This window comes from Citrus clementina, unplaced genomic scaffold (assembly GCF_000493195.1).
Source record: "Citrus clementina cultivar Clemenules unplaced genomic scaffold, Citrus_clementina_v1.0 scaffold_4, whole genome shotgun sequence".
NCBI classification, from domain to species: Eukaryota; Viridiplantae; Streptophyta; class Magnoliopsida; order Sapindales; family Rutaceae; genus Citrus; species Citrus x clementina.
Genome location: NW_006262274.1, coordinates 21,821,239 through 21,839,660, shown reverse-complemented (window position 1 = coordinate 21,839,660; position 18,422 = coordinate 21,821,239). Strand labels below are relative to the sequence as shown.

The 18,422-nt window shown below is 37.0% G+C and overlaps 4 protein-coding genes across 4 annotated transcripts; 2 read left to right on the top strand and 2 right to left on the bottom strand.

The window, feature by feature from the left end:
• Positions 1–2,565: 2,565 nt before the first annotated feature.
• Positions 2,566–6,734, bottom strand: LOC18044561 (ALBINO3-like protein 1, chloroplastic). Its single transcript, XM_006438107.2, has 11 exons — positions 6,159–6,734; positions 5,921–6,031; positions 5,762–5,836; positions 5,522–5,582; positions 5,280–5,353; positions 5,064–5,168; positions 4,795–4,902; positions 4,030–4,133; positions 3,725–3,928; positions 3,272–3,641; positions 2,566–3,022 (listed from the first exon to the last, which is right to left on the bottom strand). The coding sequence occupies exons 1-11, from the start codon at positions 6,474–6,476 to the stop codon at positions 2,936–2,938; spliced, it is 1,617 nt and encodes a 538-aa protein (XP_006438170.1). The 5' UTR covers positions 6,477–6,734; the 3' UTR covers positions 2,566–2,935.
• A 404-nt stretch (positions 6,735–7,138) lies between these two features.
• Positions 7,139–8,247, top strand: LOC18044560 (photosystem II core complex proteins psbY, chloroplastic). Its single transcript, XM_006438105.2, has one exon. It carries the CDS (start codon positions 7,375–7,377, stop codon positions 7,975–7,977), a length of 603 nt encoding a protein of 200 aa, XP_006438168.1. The 5' UTR covers positions 7,139–7,374; the 3' UTR covers positions 7,978–8,247.
• A 2,151-nt stretch (positions 8,248–10,398) lies between these two features.
• On the top strand, positions 10,399–11,210 carry LOC18044559. The gene has a single exon (XM_024186608.1). It carries the CDS (start codon positions 10,425–10,427, stop codon positions 11,196–11,198), a length of 774 nt encoding a protein of 257 aa, XP_024042376.1. The 5' UTR covers positions 10,399–10,424; the 3' UTR covers positions 11,199–11,210.
• A 1,416-nt stretch (positions 11,211–12,626) lies between these two features.
• Positions 12,627–18,029, bottom strand: LOC18044558. Its single transcript, XM_006438103.2, has 6 exons — positions 17,756–18,029; positions 17,367–17,434; positions 15,877–17,290; positions 14,144–15,724; positions 13,560–13,614; positions 12,627–13,020 (listed from the first exon to the last, which is right to left on the bottom strand). The coding sequence occupies exons 1-6, from the start codon at positions 17,883–17,885 to the stop codon at positions 12,882–12,884; spliced, it is 3,387 nt and encodes a 1,128-aa protein (XP_006438166.1). The 5' UTR covers positions 17,886–18,029; the 3' UTR covers positions 12,627–12,881.
• Between the last annotated feature and the right edge of the window lie 393 nt (positions 18,030–18,422).

Genomic DNA, 18,422 nt, shown 5'->3' with positions numbered 1-18,422 from the left:
CGGTAAGTGAGCATTAAAGAACGATTTGAAATTGAAAAGAATAAAGGTGACTTAGATTAGATATTCTTGGATGTTCTTTTCTAGAAAGAGGCCTGCATTTCATTTCGTGTTTATTTCAATGCTCTCCATTTTAGGCCAATGGACCAAAACTTGAATGCGAAGAAAATTCTTTCTAGTTGCATAAACACCATGAATTATTTTTTTTTATTTCTTTTTTTAAAAAAAGAAAAGTGGATCCACTAGTACCCAAAATGGTAGGCCAAAAAAAAAAAAAAAGGTAAATAATTTCATAATTCGGTCATGACCAGGCTTGTGAAATTTATCAGCATGTAATCGGTAAACGTTGCCATCTGTTAAAGAGAAATGCATAAATCTCATTAGCTGTCAAGGAAACAAATCAAAACCTTAATGATGCAACTTTCATGGAGCGGACACGGAAATGACACAATAATTTTCTCGACTTGCCGTAAAATTTTGCATGTAAGAAACTAAAAGAAACCTGCAGATTTCATTTTACCATCCAAAATAAAATATATGAATGCATATAATACATAAACAGAATGATTAAAATCATTACTTTCTCCTCTGTCAAACCTCGGTGTCATTCTATTCCATTTTCTTCCATCAGGAGTGTATCGTTTTTCATTTTTATCCATTTTAATTATGCTGTTAGCTAACCACTTTAATTAATCAGGATTCTCAAGTGACATGACTTGCCAATAAAGTTTTAGCTGCAGGTAGTTAATTTAATCCCTAATTTGTGCTTAATTAATCACTCATCGTAAACCTACAGCTTAAAGATACCAGAATTTTCTTGCCAATACCTACATGTATGTATACACCATCACCACGTTAATCTGAGACAGACGAAAGAAGGAATTATTTATAACTTCACCTTCAACAAGCGTAGACTGAGTACATGAGAAACACGTATATCCAAACGGTGATATTTAATCAATTCAGTAGCTATCTGAAGGGCATTACAAAATTTCTTGCAACTTAAAAAAGAAAAATATATACAATCCCAATATTAATTTATTAGAACTTATGGGCCAGAAGGTGGTTCATAATGATGGGTGCATCCTTTTTAGTGTTGAATCCTGATCCTATTTTTGGAACATTCAACGAATAATTAGCTTGCAGTGGAGGGGTCAGCTACGGCCGCTGATCGGCTTCATCATCCATTACTGTATTTGCAAAAACTTCAGAAGCCAATAAAAAAAAAAAAAAAAGGGACCAGTAATATTGACTCAAAACCACACTTGCATGAAGCAAACAGTTAAACTGGAATCCACCTGAAAAAAAGGACCATTGATTTCGGATGTGAGTGCGAGCTCAAAATGCACAATTATAACATTAAAAAAGTAATGCTTCAGCATGATCATTATGGATTGGTTCCATGGGGAACGGAATTTCTATTGGAAACAGTAAATTTTAAGATTTTGTTATCGACAGGATTTAACTTTTCGCCTTTTTAACGTTCAACGTTGCTGCCTGCCGAGAATTTTAATTAGCGTGAAGGAAGTGACAATGGCTGCATTATTGCTTGCAGCATAATTCACAAGCATGTGCGCCAGCGGGTAAAAGAAACGAGACACTTCAACTCTTGACTGAGGATTAAACTTTTATGCAATGCGTGTTGCATAACTGCGGACAAAGCATCCATTTGAAGAAGTGCCAATATATAACTTGTATGCATATACGTGCACGTAATGATATTGTTTAAAGTAAACATGGCATAATTAATCAAAGCAGGGGACAACACAAAACTCATCACTCTGTGAAAGAAAAAAAAAAGGGCAGGCATGATCCAGGTGCTGAAACTGAATGCCTCTTGTCTCAAGATTGTGACTCATTACCAGCTTCCCAGGATTCGGTGGTCTATTTGGAATGACCAAACCTGGATTGCCTTGTTGGTAACTGGGCAAAAAAGTTGGGGGCATGCATTGCTTCTCATCCGGGCCAAAATGCTCAAGAGCTGCCATTTACTTGCAAAACCAATAATTTCGAATTCGAAGGCTAGGGAAGAAGTCAATGATTGGTTCAATAACCCTTGTTGGATTCAAAGAATTAATTAACTTTGAGACTTTTCTTGTCGCGCCTGTAACTTTATGGTATGCTAAATTAATTAAGAATGTGTGGAAGAACTTGCTCCGTATACGCCAAGGCATTTAGTTTTCGTTAGCATTAGCTGCATCACACTTTTACAAATTTAAACCAAAAAAAATGTGTTAGGCCCACGACGTTATAGTCTGGCGGCGTGCCAGTTTTCCAAGACTGAATTTGAGATTAAGTGTTAGGTAACTATTACTTGAAAATTACAGTATTAAATTATTTAATAAATATTAATTATTTTTACTTTGGTACCACATTTATATAATAAAAAATCTCTAATATTTTTTAAAAAATTATTATTTAAATTAAATTTCATATAAATTAAATTTTATCAATTTTTATTTTATAATTATAAATTTTTTTAATCACTTAAAAACTATAATACCTTAATATCAAAGGGAAACTAAATTTGCCTGTGATTTGGAAAACGCAGATAACGGCTTCTACTACTTCGTATAACATGATTTGCAATGTTTATTAATCAGATTTTTGAAAGAAAAAAAAAAAATGAACTGTGCTTCTACAGAGAATGATAACCACTTTTACATCTCAGCTTTTAACTTGCATATACCAAAATCCTTCCTATTGATGCCGCAAGGCGTCTGCGCGATAAATATTATGCTACCCAGTTAACCATCACAGCGCGAGTCCGTTTTGGAGGTCATCAAACAAGAAAACTTGTTTGGGTGCCACCAAGTGGACAGGCAACTGCTTTCGTGCTGCCCGTTGCCTACATCCAGATTAACAGGTAAATGACCAGGCCTCAATTCTTCTACATTGACTTTGAGATACAGATAAAAATGGTGACTATGCTGTGTGTTCATTGCTGCCTCCTGGCTTCATGTGTTTCTTCTTCAGAAAGTTTGTCATCTGTAGTAGCTGAACGTGCGTGTACTTCAAGTCCTTCCTGAAATATTGAGAACCCAACAATGGCAAGATCAGAAATCAGTATAAGGCTGCAACTCTTTGTCCATAAAATGCATCTCATTCAGAGTGAGGGAGATGGCAGGTCAAGAGAATATATGATCGAAAAAATAACCAACAAAACATAATCAGGCAAAAGCCAAGATAGCGACAGCAATGCAGCATGGTCAAGCATCACCTGATCCAAGTTCACCAATTAATCAGCAAGCAAATTGTATTAAGGCAGATTTACCTTTCCTAAATTCTCATGTAATTGTTGCTCATTCCTTCCATCAACCTCAGAGTTGGCAGACACTTCGTTATCCCCTGTCCTAAATACCGAGATTGTATCTTGGTTTTCCTTAAACTCATGACTGGAGATATTACCATTGATGGCAACTCCAATATTAGAGGCATTATCACCTGTTACAGATGGAAAATTTTCATCATCTTTATCTACTAAGTCAGTCTGAACTCCTTTCGCGCTCCCAAGGATGCTTGCTTCTCTCTCTTGTTCCCCGTTGATTGTTTGATTTCCTTTAGCAGCTGCCTCTGCGGCTTTTCTCTTTTCTTCCTCCCTTTGTTGTCTTCTTCTTGCCTCTTGCTCCTTTATCTGTTTAAATCTGGAGCATATCAACATATTAAAACCACAAACAGCCGGAAAAACACCAAAAACACTGTGAAATCAGATAAACAAACAACTAACCTTTCACCAGGACGTGGTCCTTCTGTAGTCAACTTCTCTGCTTGTCCGGCTTCCTTTTTGGTGGAACTTAATCCAGGCACAGATTTATTAATATCAAGTCGTTCATCTTTAATTATATCACTAAATTGCTTCATGGGATCCTTTGCACCCCCAAATTTCTGAAGCCATACTTGTTGAGCTGTACTCAACAGGTTATTTGTGAACCTGAATAAAATATCAAGATGTAAGAAACAATAGGCAGGTATTAGCACAAAAGGTTCCAAATTACATGTCCTCATGAAATAAAATAATTTAAGTCTGCTCACCAATAAAGGCTAAGACCAGAAGGAACAGAAAGAGCAAAATAACCAATCATTAATGGGAGGAAGTTTGTTAGAGCTTGAGAACTCTTCATGTTTGGATCATTATTCTGCAAGCAAGAAGAAATGTTAACAGATGGATACATGACTGGTTTTCACATTAACATGTAATCAAATAAAAAAGAAGCATTTATATATCTGTCTTAGATATTCAGTACCTCAATTTGATCATTGTGGATCCTAGAAACAGAATACAAAGGGAGAAAAGGTTCGCTAACTTCTCCAAGTTCTTTTTTAAGTGTAAACTAAGATATACAGCACATCAAACAGAACTCATCATGATCCAACAGTTAGAGATCTCCACAAAGGAAAGCTAACAAGGGATTCCCCCTACACAAGTCACACTACCACTAATGTTGCTTAGACTCTTCTCACCATCATTTTAGAGTGCATAATAAGAAAATATTTTTGAAATTTTTCATTCAATATTTTCCCCAGGGAGAGATAGCATCAATTTGGAATTATATGATAGAGTTGTCTGAAATAGTTCAGAAAAGTTTTGACCTAAAGACCGATGGCTATAAGATGTCTGGAATTTTTAAGCTTGATGAGTTGTAAGACATCTAAATAGGTTCACAATCTTATTTGGTTGGAAGGGGAGAAAGAAAGATAAACAATTATTTTCTCGGTCAACTCAATCTATGTTAAGAGTTGGTCGAGATACTCAAGTTCACATGTGAGCAAATAATTTAAACCAAGAAAATAACTGACCTGAGATGACTGGATTATCTTGACAGAGATATATTGTGAAACAACCAGTAGCACAGGCAGGACAAGGTATGCAAACGTATCTGACCATCCAAGGGGTGGATGACCATCCTGTTAAAAAAGTTCATATAATTAATGAGACAAGTCTACTAACATAAAAACCGGAAGCAACAATATCAATTATGCAACTATCCTAATACATTTGGAAGCAAAAAGCATCACTTCAGCAAAACAAGAGTAAGACTTTGGGCGAGATAATTCTCGATACTTACTACAAAAGGGAAAAGCCAAGAGATGCCACTGCCATTTTGTCGAGCAGCAATTGTAGTTGGACCAGCTAAGGAGGGTATCCAAAAGAAGCCTTCTGTGAGAAGTCCCTTAATGTTTAACGCGATGTTCGATTAGACACATGAGTTAATTAAAATAGGGGGAAAAGAATGCAAGAACAGGCTATTTTAAAAATTAAAAAAAAAATTTCAGCAAGCTACCTCATCTGCCACATTTGAAAGGGCTCTATATAGGCCAATCCATACCGGTATTGTTGCAAGGGTAGGCAGACATCCTGGAAAATAGGGAAAAAAAAATGAAAAACACAAAAAAAGCAGTGTATTAATTAATAAGCAATCAAGTAATCAGAGTTGTACTATAATAAGGGATTCTGGAAGGTAAACAGATAAGTAATGAATATCCCCTTCTGATTGTAAACAAAAGCTTGCTGTAATATAAGCACCTGCTAGAGGATTTATGCCAGCTAATTTATACAATCGAGCAGTTTCGAGTTGAATTCTCTCCTGTGAATAATTGAAATTTCCAAGTTATTCAATAAGATAAAAACAGCACACTATTCAAAAATGTTTTCCACTGGAAAGTATGTAATAACAACCAATGCAATAAGAAAAGCATTAAAAATTCTTTAGACCAAATGAAACACACACACACACATATAAGACGAGAAAGAACAAAATTTGACCTGATCCCCAGCATATCTTTCCTGAATAGCCTTGACTTGAGGTGCCAAAGACCGCATAGCCATAGAGGATTCAACCTGTGCACAACAAATCAAATGACTACATTTACAAAGTAAGAAAACAAGTCTTTAACAGCAACTTAACTGAAATAACTAACTAACCTGTTTCTTAGTCAAAGGGAACGTAGCAGCTTTAACAATTACGGTGAGAAGTATAATAGCGAACCCATAAGCATAAGGTACGTGTAAAGTAGACATCCCATCTTTTAAAACCTGAAATCAAAGTCAAGAACAAAAAACAAAAAATTAAAATTAACTTTACAGTTACCCAATTAACAACAATTAAAAAAGATAAATCCTTTACACAAGTCAAAGTAAAATTGATTGGTTATTATTATACCTTCAAGACAGTCTCCATTACGTTAGTGATACCAGAAAGCCAATCAGAGTTCTGTTTGGTAGTAGTTACTGCGTCGGAAGAAGACACGGCAGCATCTGCTAGAGTAAAAAGCAACCTCTCAGCTACGCCAAGCAGCTCCTTAACACCATCCGCGGAATTCGGGTCGGGTCTGAGTCCGAACTTGGCCACACAAATTGACCCGCGGAGGAAAGGTTTTTGACCAAAGTGAGTTCGGGTAAACAGTGGGGTTTGAATATCGGTTCGGTTCGGAAACGGGGAGAGTATAAGATTTTGATGAATTGAGAGGGAAGTAGCCATGATTAAATTCAATTTTTTTTGGGGGGGTTCGTACAACCCTAGAATCTGGCTTGATTAGGGCTTTTATTAGTTGAAGAACTTGCAAAGACTCCTGCTTGGGTGAAGTGATGACACCAAATTTTCTGGGATATAGGAAGGTTAAGAGTAAAAATTAATAAACAAATAAAAGACGAGTGATGGTGGAATAAATATCTAAATTTGCCATGTGATAAGTAAAGGTTTTTAACTAGAAAATGTTGCAGTCTTTGACTCTTTTAGTCACTGTAATTTTTCAGATGAGTAAATAAATATTAAAGAGCTAATAATATCATATCAATTGATTCAGTGCGTGAAACTAAAATCATTGCAAACATATGACAAATGCATGTATCTACGTTATGGGTTATTAGCTACAAGCCCAAAAAATGGCAGCAGCCTGTCCAATTGATTGAAACAACCATCCGTTTTCAGGTGGATTTGGTTGTTTATGGGCTTTCAAGTGTGGTGTCATTAGCCGGCCTCTCAACTTTCTTTTCCCAGGCTATATTTCCACGTGTATTAATTAATCCATGGGTCTTAAATCTCAATTAAGCAGTTACTTACAAAAGATGATGTTAACAAGAAGTGATAAGAAGTGAGGGTGGGGCATGACTTATGAGGTCCAAATCTCAGCAATCACAGCCTTTTGGATAAGAGAAGAATCTAAAAAACATAAGGCCATTGGTTCACATTTTGCCTCACCTGCCACATCAAATCTTCAATTCCCACTTTGCCATACTCAATTCTCAAACCAGCCACACAAGTCCATTCCATATTTCCATTTCTTTCCCGTAGAGAGTAACCACATAGCCTCTACTGACGATCTTGCTTGATTATCGAACACTAGGCCTTAACCAAGAATCATCAATCATCAACATCAATGGCAGCAGCAATGGCTACAACGGCTGTGCTCAATGCCAAGTGCTTCAGCATCAGCTCCCCGAAAAGCAGCATCAAGCCTGGAACCACAAAACCCACTTCCCCGCTCTCCATGCAAAACCTCCCAAAAGGCCTCACGGTCTCATCAAAACCAACCGATTCATCATCACTAGCAGCCGGCACCGCCATTGCCGGAGCAATCTTCTCAACTCTGAGCTCATGCGATGCTGCTTTTGCCGCACAACAAATAGCAGAAATAGCGGAAGGTGATAACCGAGGGTTAGCACTATTGCTCCCAATCATCCCGGCCATAGCCTGGGTGCTGTTCAACATTCTGCAGCCAGCACTCAACCAAATCAACCGCATGCGCAGCACCAAGGGTGTGATCATCGGGCTCGGGCTTGGTGGGTTGGCCGCAACAGGGCTGATGTCCATGCCGCCCCATGCATCGGCTGCGGCCAGTGAAGTTGCCACGATTGCTGAAGCCGCTAGTGACAGCAGGGGTCAGCTTCTGCTTATTGTTGTTACTCCTGCTATTCTCTGGGTGCTTTACAACATTTTGCAGCCGGCTCTGAACCAAATCAACAGGATGAGGTCCGAGTGAGAGATTAATTCTGTTGGAATAGGTGTAGTACAACGAATTTTTCTTGTAATTGCACCTCATGTTGTCAATGAACTTCCTTCTTTTTTTCTTTTTTTTTTGTGTATGTGCGTGTGTCTTGGAACAATTTTCATTTAACCGGGTTGATTAAAGTGTAATTATGGGGTCAGAAGTGAATATGTTATCAGCCGTGAAGCACTTACTGGTAGAATTTTGATTGGTGTATTGTGTAATATATATATAGCCCAATGTAAATTATGAACTGTTGTTGTACGACTAGTGGGTTTTTTTTTTTTTCAATTAAAAAAATCAAAACTGGACAGAGTTAGACTTAGACCACGATATAAGAAATCATTTAATTTGATTAACAGGTGCCGAATAACCATTAGCAACTTATTTTATTCTCTCTTTTGGAAAAAGGAAATGATAACTTTTATCAATTTTAATAAGGGAAAACGAAGGAGGAGACAGGAGGGTAATCACATAAGAATTGAACAACCGATTTGGATTTTGGACCATCAATCAAACAAAAAGAACGACCTACTTTAAATTAAATCAAAGGGAAGCTAAGACTAAAGAGATAAGCTAATTCGTTTACAGGCAGCTAAAGTAACACTCGCCCACCAATGAAAATGATGCCAAAATCCAACTGCCCTCAACGACGGCCGTATAAGATCCTGCTGGTGATGAGGAATCCGTATAATTATCCATTACGAATACGTTCATGTTCATATTCAGCTGAATGGATATTCGTGACTAATTTTTTTTTAGTGTGGATAGTTCATTCTATACACCAGATAGTGTATTCATATTTATTAATTTTTTATTTAATTAACTGATACATTATATAATATATACAAGGAATCTATTTTTTTTTTAAAAGATTTGAACATCCGCACGTAAAAATGATTATACACATGAATATTCATATCCATAAACATTGAATTTTGTATTCCTAAACTCAAAAATAATATAACATATTACTAGTATGGTAAAAAATAATTAATAATGTATTACATTAAGAAATTCATATTCATGTTTATTTATATTTCTTAAAATCATTGATTTTAAAAACTAATTGAAATTATTTCGTATAAAAAATCTAAATCATGTAGGCGCAAATGCCGCCCTAAAATGTTATCATGCTCATCAAGTCATGCCATAATTCCTAAACCCTGAGGTCATTCAGCCAATTAAGGCTTTTCTATTTGGCATTTGCATCTTTTGCTTTTTAATCAAAAGCAGCAGTGGGCCTGGGGGCCCACTATTAATACTTATCATCTTCATGTTTTGACTTTCCATTAAAAAAATTAATGAATTTCCATTACAAAATTAATGAAAAATGTCACACACCAACCATATCATAATGTATAAGCATATAAAAAATAAAATTCCTGAAAGAAAGCATATAGCATTCAAAGGATTCCCTTTCGAGACAAATCCTTTGGCCTCTCCCCACCAACCAAGCAAATCAAATGCAAAAAACGGTGGACGGGGTATAAATTGAGAGTAATGATACAGCCATAAAATCTTGTACAAACTTATTTTGTACAAATTGATGTGGCATGATAAGATTGGTTGAATTAAATATTACTTGGTCCACGTGATTTGTTTTTATTAATTTATATTTTCATTAAACAAATGAATTAATGCCACGTAGTTTGTACAAGAGTTCGTGGCTGTATCATTACTTATAAATTAATATAAAAAAATCTCGATTTTCCTTTTTCTTCTCAATGCGATGATTAAGATAAAATTTTAGAGATCATCAAAATAAGATAAATAAATTGAGCTTTTCTCTAATCTAGATGCATTAAACAGTAGTAATATTATATTTACATAATTTATATTATAAGTGTGGCAAAATTATGGTACCACACCATAGCTGAATCCAGTCTTACTTGGCACTAATAAAAATCTTATCGCATGTCAAGTGTTGTTGACTTTATTTATTATTGTGTCACTTATCAATAAGCAGCATGCACTACTACATTATTAATTGAGATACAAAACGTAGACGTATGGCTACTCCAAAAATAAAAATAACCGAAATTAGATGGCTATTGAAATGGGGAAGTAAAAAGTTATAAAAACTATTAAACCAACCTCCATAAAACAAGAGACAAATCACTGAATCAGTCCCCTTCGACCGCTAACTCCACTGTTTACATATTAAAGTAGAGACCACTCTCCAGGCTTTTCTAATTAAAACGGCAGCAGCAAAGAAGCTAAAGCTAGGTTACATACATACATACATACGGCAACGCCGCATTCACTGGTGCATGCGCGCTTCCTGTGCACCTGTCGTCTTCTGATTGGTTCCCCGAAATCTGTTTTCAACCAATTTTCCCTCCCACATATCGCTCACCCACGACCCAACAAACACAAAACAAATAGGAGTTATCATCAGGCTTCCAAGTCCATGCAAAGGCGGCATATATAGTTATAAAATGAAGGCAACGCAGTCAAAATCACCCATTTTCAAGTACTTTTTAATCTCCATCTTCCTCACTCTCCCTCTCCTCCTCCTCCTTCTTCTCTTTTCTCTCAAAGCCGCCGTCCACCCACCGCCACTGCCGCAGAACGTTGCCCTATCAGAGTCCGAAGACCTCAGGATCCGACCCGGATACTCATCCTACGATGCTTACATTCAGCGTCAACTCAACAAGACCCTCAACCCCAAACTCCGAACGACATGGACCACTCGTGACTGGGACCGTAAAATCCAAGTCTTTGCGAAATTCTTCGACGACCTCAAGCGGAAGAAACTCCTTTCGAACGAATCAAAAGCTCTCTGCATCGGCGCGCGGGTGGGCCAAGAAGTTGAAGCCTTGAAGCGTGTGGGGGTTTCGGATTCCGTGGGTATCGATCTAGTGCCGTATCCGCCGCTGGTCATAGAGGGCGACTTCCACCGCCAGCCCTTTGATGACGAGACGTTTGACTTTGAATTCTCCAACGTGTTTGATCATGCACTCTACCCGGATAAGTTCGTCATGGAGATCGAACGGACGTTGAAGCCCGGTGGGGTTTGTGTTCTACACGTGGCGCTGTCTAAACGGGCTGATAAGTACTCGGCTAACGATCTCTTCAGTGTGAAGCCGTTGGTGAAGCTGTTTAAGAGATCGGAGATGGTTCGCGTGAGGAAAGTTGACGGGTTCGGGTTGGATACCGAGGTTGTGTTTAGAAAAAATGCTAAATCTCTTAATGCGATCCAACGGCCGTGATTATTTTTTGGTTTCTTTTCCGTTGTGTTGTGTTGTGTTGTTTATTTTAGAATCATCATAGATTGCCGATTCCATTTTTTTTGTTTTGTTTTGATTTACTTTACGGAATATAGTTGATGTTACCGTTTGCTGCACGTTAAGTCGATGGATTAAACAATGAACTTTGCTACAAAACATATCGACCTTTTCTTTTTTTTTTTTAATTTTATATAAGATTATCAATAATACTATATTTTGCTGAAATGGTTCTTGTTAATGGAAACGGGAATATGCTTGTGTACCTGGATGTGATAGCATTCGAATCATGATCATTAGCATCAACTACGGGGTCCGTCATCATCTACAATGAGATTATAATAAAAGTCATATAATTAATGTAAGAGTAGTGCTTAGTATAGAGAAAGATAAAACGAAATTTGTTCTCTCTTTCTCTACAACCCACTCTCTCTTCCATTTTCTTCCTTATTTCTCTCATCTTTCTCGACGCTTACCATTTTTCTTAACGTAAAAGAGATGAGATGAGAATAAAGGTTGCCCATCAGGAGAAGAGAAATGAGAAATGAACTGGTTAGTGGTTAGGTCTTTAGGGGACAAAACAACTACACAAATTATATTTTGCATGCTCTTCAATAAACGGAAATCAATAAAGGTGGAGGATTTTGTTCAATCACTTAAAAAATGATTGTGACAAGCCAGCTAAGAATCCAGCCGCGCCATTGGCGAGGAGACATCTGCTTCTTTCTCAAGCCTCGAAATTTCAATACTGTAACATACCTTATAAGGTGTGGGGCACGGCAGTCGCTTACATTTGCAGCAGATTTCCCATTTTAGGGAGGGGATGTTATATGGGTCCAGCTATGGTGCTACAGTTGTATGGTACTATAATTGAATCCAGCCATTGGATTCAATTCTGGTGACAATTGTGAGTTAGATCTAATGGTTGGATTCAACTGTGATACCATACAACTATGGTATCATAGATTTGCCCATGTTATATATATATATATATATTAATTGTAATATAATTAATCTAATTAAATTTGTGGGATTGGCTTGCCGATGAAGCAAAACATTCTTCATTGCACATTTTTTAAGCACCAAGATTGACCATAAAAAAACTGGAGAAACGAGAAACTTCAAGGCAACAAATGAGTTTGTTATGACTCGTGAGAGACAGACGTCCATGTGCGAGTTCTTACCGACAAATAAAAACCCAGAGCAATTGGTTATAAATTTATATAATACATAAAACTTAGGTGTGCCAACTTACATATTGGCAAACGTGGTTGGTTCTATGCTATAATTTCCTTGCTCCATCACTCTATCTATGAACTCTTATCTATGCATGAAATTCTAGACTATACTAGAGGTAGTACAAACTAATCAATGCGTATGTGACAAGTACACACAGATCATAATATCATTTAGTTATTATACTATTGACGTGGTATATTTGATGTATTCTAAAAAATTTTGTTCAGCCACATATCAAAGCGTAGCAATTCTAAAATTTCATGGGAGCGTAAGTCCCATTTACAGATTTTGAGAAAAACTTCATAAAGCTTTCCAAAGCTTAATGACCAAGAACATGTCTCAATTTTAACATCGACTTTTTCTTACAGGTTTAAACAACAAACAAAAGAGATACCTCCTTGGAGGAGTGTAAAAGAGCAAGCAACGCGACTAAGGGTTTGCCTCGCTGTCTGGAACAAATTCAACAGGCTGGCTTTTGGGGGCCTCAAGTTGTAACTGAGAAGCTGTTAGCTTCGATGCCTTGTAGTTGTCTGATCTTCTCATAATTTTATCCAATTTCACACCCGAGCTGCTCAAGAAAAACCAACACAGGGTTAGAGCTGAGATACCACAAATACACAAACCCAAAGAAATCCATTCTTCCCCCACCCCCTTCTTAAAGAGAAAACTTGGGCCCTAGAATTGTAAATGACATTCTTTTTTCTATTTCCCCACTTTTGTAGACCTCTCCAAAATGTGATTAAATACAACCATGAAACTTTGGACTAATAACATGCCTGGAAAGTCAGAAAAGTATATTAATTTATATGAGTCTTTACAAAATCATCTGTGATCTAGCCAAGAACACATTTGGCATCAACAACAGCAAAGAGGAATCAACTTACTCCATTGTCATAAAGAAAGACTCGTTTCAAGCATATGCAAGATAAATTTTGAATTTGAAGAATTTTGAAATGCTAAATTATTATCACTCTAAAGAAGTCCATAAGGATTTAGACTTGTAAGTGACAAGAGGTTACTTACACTTGCATTTAAAATTTGCCAACTTTAGCACTAGAGAACAAACTGGAAGATCTATATCGGACAATGGAAAAAATTAGGACTTACTTTGGTTTTATGATGTTTCTTCTTGCACTATCCATTATTTGTGAGCTGACAGATCCTGAAACAAATTATAGAATAGAGGAAATTAAAACCTACAAGCTTAGACCACAGTTATTAGCAAAAGATATTAATAATGAATAAATGAATACAAAAAAAAATCATATACTAAAACTTTTCTCTTTTAATTTTTAAATGTCAAAGTTTTATGGGAAATCTAATAGCAGTGAATGGTAATAATAGCAGGAAATTTCCAAAACATCAGACTATCTTCCTTCTAAATTTTACTGAGAATATGCAAAATTGATTAGGCGCTAGCCAACCAAGAGAACAAGTGAACAACCTAACATATGTGTGTGGGTGTGTGCATGTATATCACTTGAAGTAGGGACAATTTGAAATCATCAATAAATAGAAGTGAGATTTTAGTCTATTAAACAAGACCTGAATGTTTTCAAGACATGCTAATTTATCAGCTTATAATTAAGGAAAACAGGACAAATACACAATTAGCCATAACTCAGTATATAACTAATTACGTTGGGTAGGTAGTAATAAACATAATAATAATGAAAGAGAATTTAAATTACCATTTTGTTTAGCTGTGCTAACCCCATCCGAGTAGTTAGATGATAAGGAATTATCTGATGGAGCTTTGGTACTGCCATCTGAGTTGTCAACTCCAACTTCATCATCAGAACTGCCATTACTATCATCCTCAAAAATTGTGCCTGATTTAGCTAACAAGCTTTTCTTGGGTTTAGAGCAATTCACAACTGCCCCATTGGCATTATTCCGGGAAACTATTCTCTTCTCCACATGTGATTGATGCCCATTACCCCTTTCACTTCTGGGAAGTAAGCTTTTAGAACTTCCCAAGCTGGTGCTTGATGAGACAACAGCTTTCCCCTTCTTTTTTGAATGAGCAAGCATCCCAGAAGCACTGACAGCATAGGCTTTCTCAGCTTTTCGATCAACTACATCAGGCTGCAGAACTCTAGCTCCAATTCCAGAAACTTTTGGAAGCTTTCTTGTAGCTTGAAGCTGAGCTCCTCCTCCATCCCCTTCATTTTGATTCAACTTCAGTGAATTCCGTAAATCAATTTCATGCTGGTGTTGGCTGGGCACAAAATTATCGTTAACAATTGCCCTATCACTTTCACAGGATACTTCCACATGACTATTAGCTTCATCCGTAGAGCCACTTTTAAGGATATTATTTAAATATTGAAAAGACTTTCCCTCATTAATGCCTTCAGGATTGGTGTCAATTGCAATCTTCTTCTTGGGTTCCCAATTTGATTCATTTAACTGATGCTCATGACTCTTCTTCACCAACTTTGTCTTCTCTTTCAATTTAGATGATTCTTCCAACTCTACCTCCATATCAATAATTGCTGGTCTGGTATTCTTACAATTGATATCGTTATCTTCCGTCTGCAATTCTGGGAGGTTCTCAGCAATAGAATTCCTTTTTCTCTTAGTTTTCTTTCTAAATTTCCCATCCCTATTTTCTACATCCACTGATTTTTTGCCGATATCCTGCAAGGACTCTAGCACATTTTGAATTACATTATCAGTTTCCCTTTCAGTGGCATTCACAGTTGTTTTTGATTCTTCTTTCCCCACAACTGGGGACAAAATTCTTTCCTCATTTCTAAATATATCACTTGAATGATATTTATATGCAGGCTCGTGTGGCTCAGATGAAGAAATTCCAACTACAGCATTTGTTGTATGCTCTGTACTTGATGCAACAGTATCCCGAGCTTTTTTGGACTTCTTTCTTTTCTTCGAAGATTTCCCAGGTACCACATTTCCATTAGCATCGCCAAGACCGGTAGTGACTACCACTTTGGAGTTCATGTTGATGTCATCCCTATTAAAGACGGTGAACTTTGCTGATGGCATAGCATTCGGATCGTTATTTTGAGACAATTCTCTTTCTTCTGCAACACTAGGAATCTGATGATTTCCAAGTTTCTGAGCATCGTTCACAATGGCATTCTCTTTTCTGGAAACCCCATCCTTGTTGTGATTATTGCCTTCTGTGGTAATGACATGATTATCCTCTGAAACTCTCACTCTTTCTAATGCAGACACTGCTGCTACTTCAGTTGAATTGCTTTTGGTTTTATCAATTACAGCATCAGTAGTAGGCACATCATCATCTACCCAAAAAGAAAAAAAGAGCAGTGCTAATATCAGCAATGGTAACTTCTTTTAACAAGTTAAGTGGGAGAGTGAATCTTAAGTGAAAATTTGAATATAATGGAAGCAAAACTACATAGAATTACATGTCGAAACAGGACAAGAAACATACCAAATGAACTGGTAACTTTATTGTGTTCTCCCTCTTCTTGTATAGGAACTTGCGGATGTTCCTTCATGGGGATGGAACTAGGTTCAGAAGCCATTGCATCTTGGACATTTTGACCAGGAACAACAACTGCATCAGGCTCTCTTTCCAAATTCTTTTGAACTCCCACTGTGTCCAGAGAGCTCCCCCCTCTATCTTCTTCTACAGAATTAGGAACTGTGGCTACAACTTGACTAACAGATTTGGATGATTTCCTTACTCTTTTCTTCTTTCCACTGCGTGAATCGGTTGTCAACGAATGTTCAGCCTTCAAAATTTTGGTAGATACACGGTCCAAGTTACCACTTGAGCCTTTCTGTTTGTCCCCTAAAGAACACTGAGAAATTATCCCAGGATCAGAGGTTTCTTTGGTGGAATCACATATAAGAATTCTGCCATCTTCAAAAGAATTTTCATTGCCATCTTTCCTCACAGTCATCTCATTTTTCTTCACAGCAGTACCAGGGGAAGCTTCTTCCATTGATTTATCATGCTGATCCTTTAGTACTGCGCTCTCAGAGGTACATTTTTTATCCTCAATATGTTTTCCTGGAACTGCAGTTCCCTCTCTGAGAACTTCAATCATCTGTATTTCACTGCCAGGAGTTTTGTTGGCATCAGAAGATGAAATCCTGCATGGTTCATCAGTGATATCTTTGCTTCCAGATTCCCTATTGTAAGTAACTACTCTAACTCTTTCTTGATTGAGTAAAGAATTATCTGGGACCACATTGTCCTGCTGTGATGCATCTTTATCAGATACAGAAGCTGAAGCAATGTCTTGTTTCAAAGCATGGTTGTGTACTTCATCTCCCCTCCGCTTTTTTCTTTTACTTCTTTTCTTTGCAGCAGGTCCTTCCAGTGATACACGTCTTTTCTTTGAAACAGATCCATGTTTCGGAGATCCTTCCAGTGATACATTGACTTGAGCATCACCAGTCACATTCCTGGAGCTGTCTTCCTTATATTCAGTGTGTCTTACAGGATCTTCATATTCCTTGATATTTAAATCATGATTCTCTTGTAACTCAGTATCTGACCTATGGTTTGTTTCAAGAGACAATATGTTGCAATTATTGTGAGCACTATGGTCAGCAGCAGGATTCATTCCGGCAATCTGGTGTCTCTGAACTTGTGGTAAAGATGAATAATCACTATTGGATAGCTTTGTAGCTGGACCATAAGGCAGAAGATTCAACCCATCAGCTGAAGGCTTATTCATTATGCCAAAACGGGCTACTCCCAAATGCCGGCTTTCACTTTGCTCCCCCACATTTGAAGCTTCAACAGAAAGAAACCAACTTTTGCTGACACCATGGAAAGCGCTTCTCACGAACATGGAATCCGAAAGATGATAAAAATATCCTCTACGTTTCACCTGCCAAGTTCATAAAACCCCATCAATAAATTATAATTAATAAACGATACAGTAATACCAAGATAAAGCCGCATACCTTTAGAGCATGAATATTTATCCCCCCAATCTCAGGAAAGCACAATGGGTGTTCGTCCATTATTTTCTCTGCACATCAGCAACATCGACGAGTCATTCAAAACAGAAATTCACCGGCGAATATAAAGAGTTATAAATCATCAACACCAACAACAGCATCAGCTGAACATATTCAAATGTGCATGAATTATTATTATTATTATTTTAATTGAACCACTGAGATTGAGCTGCCCGTCTACAGCATATTCGCAAGTGTAGTTGTAAAAATCAAAATAAACCGAAACATTAAAAAAAAAAAAAAGTAGAGAATCATTAAAAAAATGTATTGGAGTAAAGCAACAGTAAAGGAAATGTAGTTGGAAAATGGAAAGAATAAATGCAAGTATTTACTTTTGAGATCAGAAACGGTGTCAGAATCAGAGACGATGAGGGCCAGGTGAGTATCGAGGCTGGTGTCAATGAACACCGTGTGGTACGACGACGTACAGCCGTCATCCAAAGCAGAACTCGATTTCTCCATTGAGAGAGGCAGCAGTAGTAACAGAATATAATTATGAGCTCATGAACACGTCAACTGGCGGGAAGCGCTGCTCTTTCCCTGGGTTTTTGCTCCTCGTAGAGGGTTTGTTTATTTCTATGGCGGCATGTATACACACACACATTACTTTCTAGTCAGTGGTACGGACTCGAAGGACCGCGATAGGTTTATTATATGTTTCCTGTTCGGATTCGGGTCCGGTATGTCATAACCTTGGGCTTTTATAAGATTATCCAGCCCACGGCAAGATTTATTGATTTTAACTTTTAAGCTCTCCCTAAAAATATAAAATATTAATATATGATATGATCCAATATCTAGCATTGAAATTAATGACTTAATATTAATGTCTAAATTTTAAGTTGAAATAACCCCTTTTTTTTATTTTATTATGACCAATTTTATGTTATTACTAATATGCATACGTGATAAGTTTGTCACTTGTGCTTTAAGCTTATCTTTTAATGTAACAAGTTCAGGGAGTATTTCCAGCAATACAAGTTCACTGGAAATAAACAG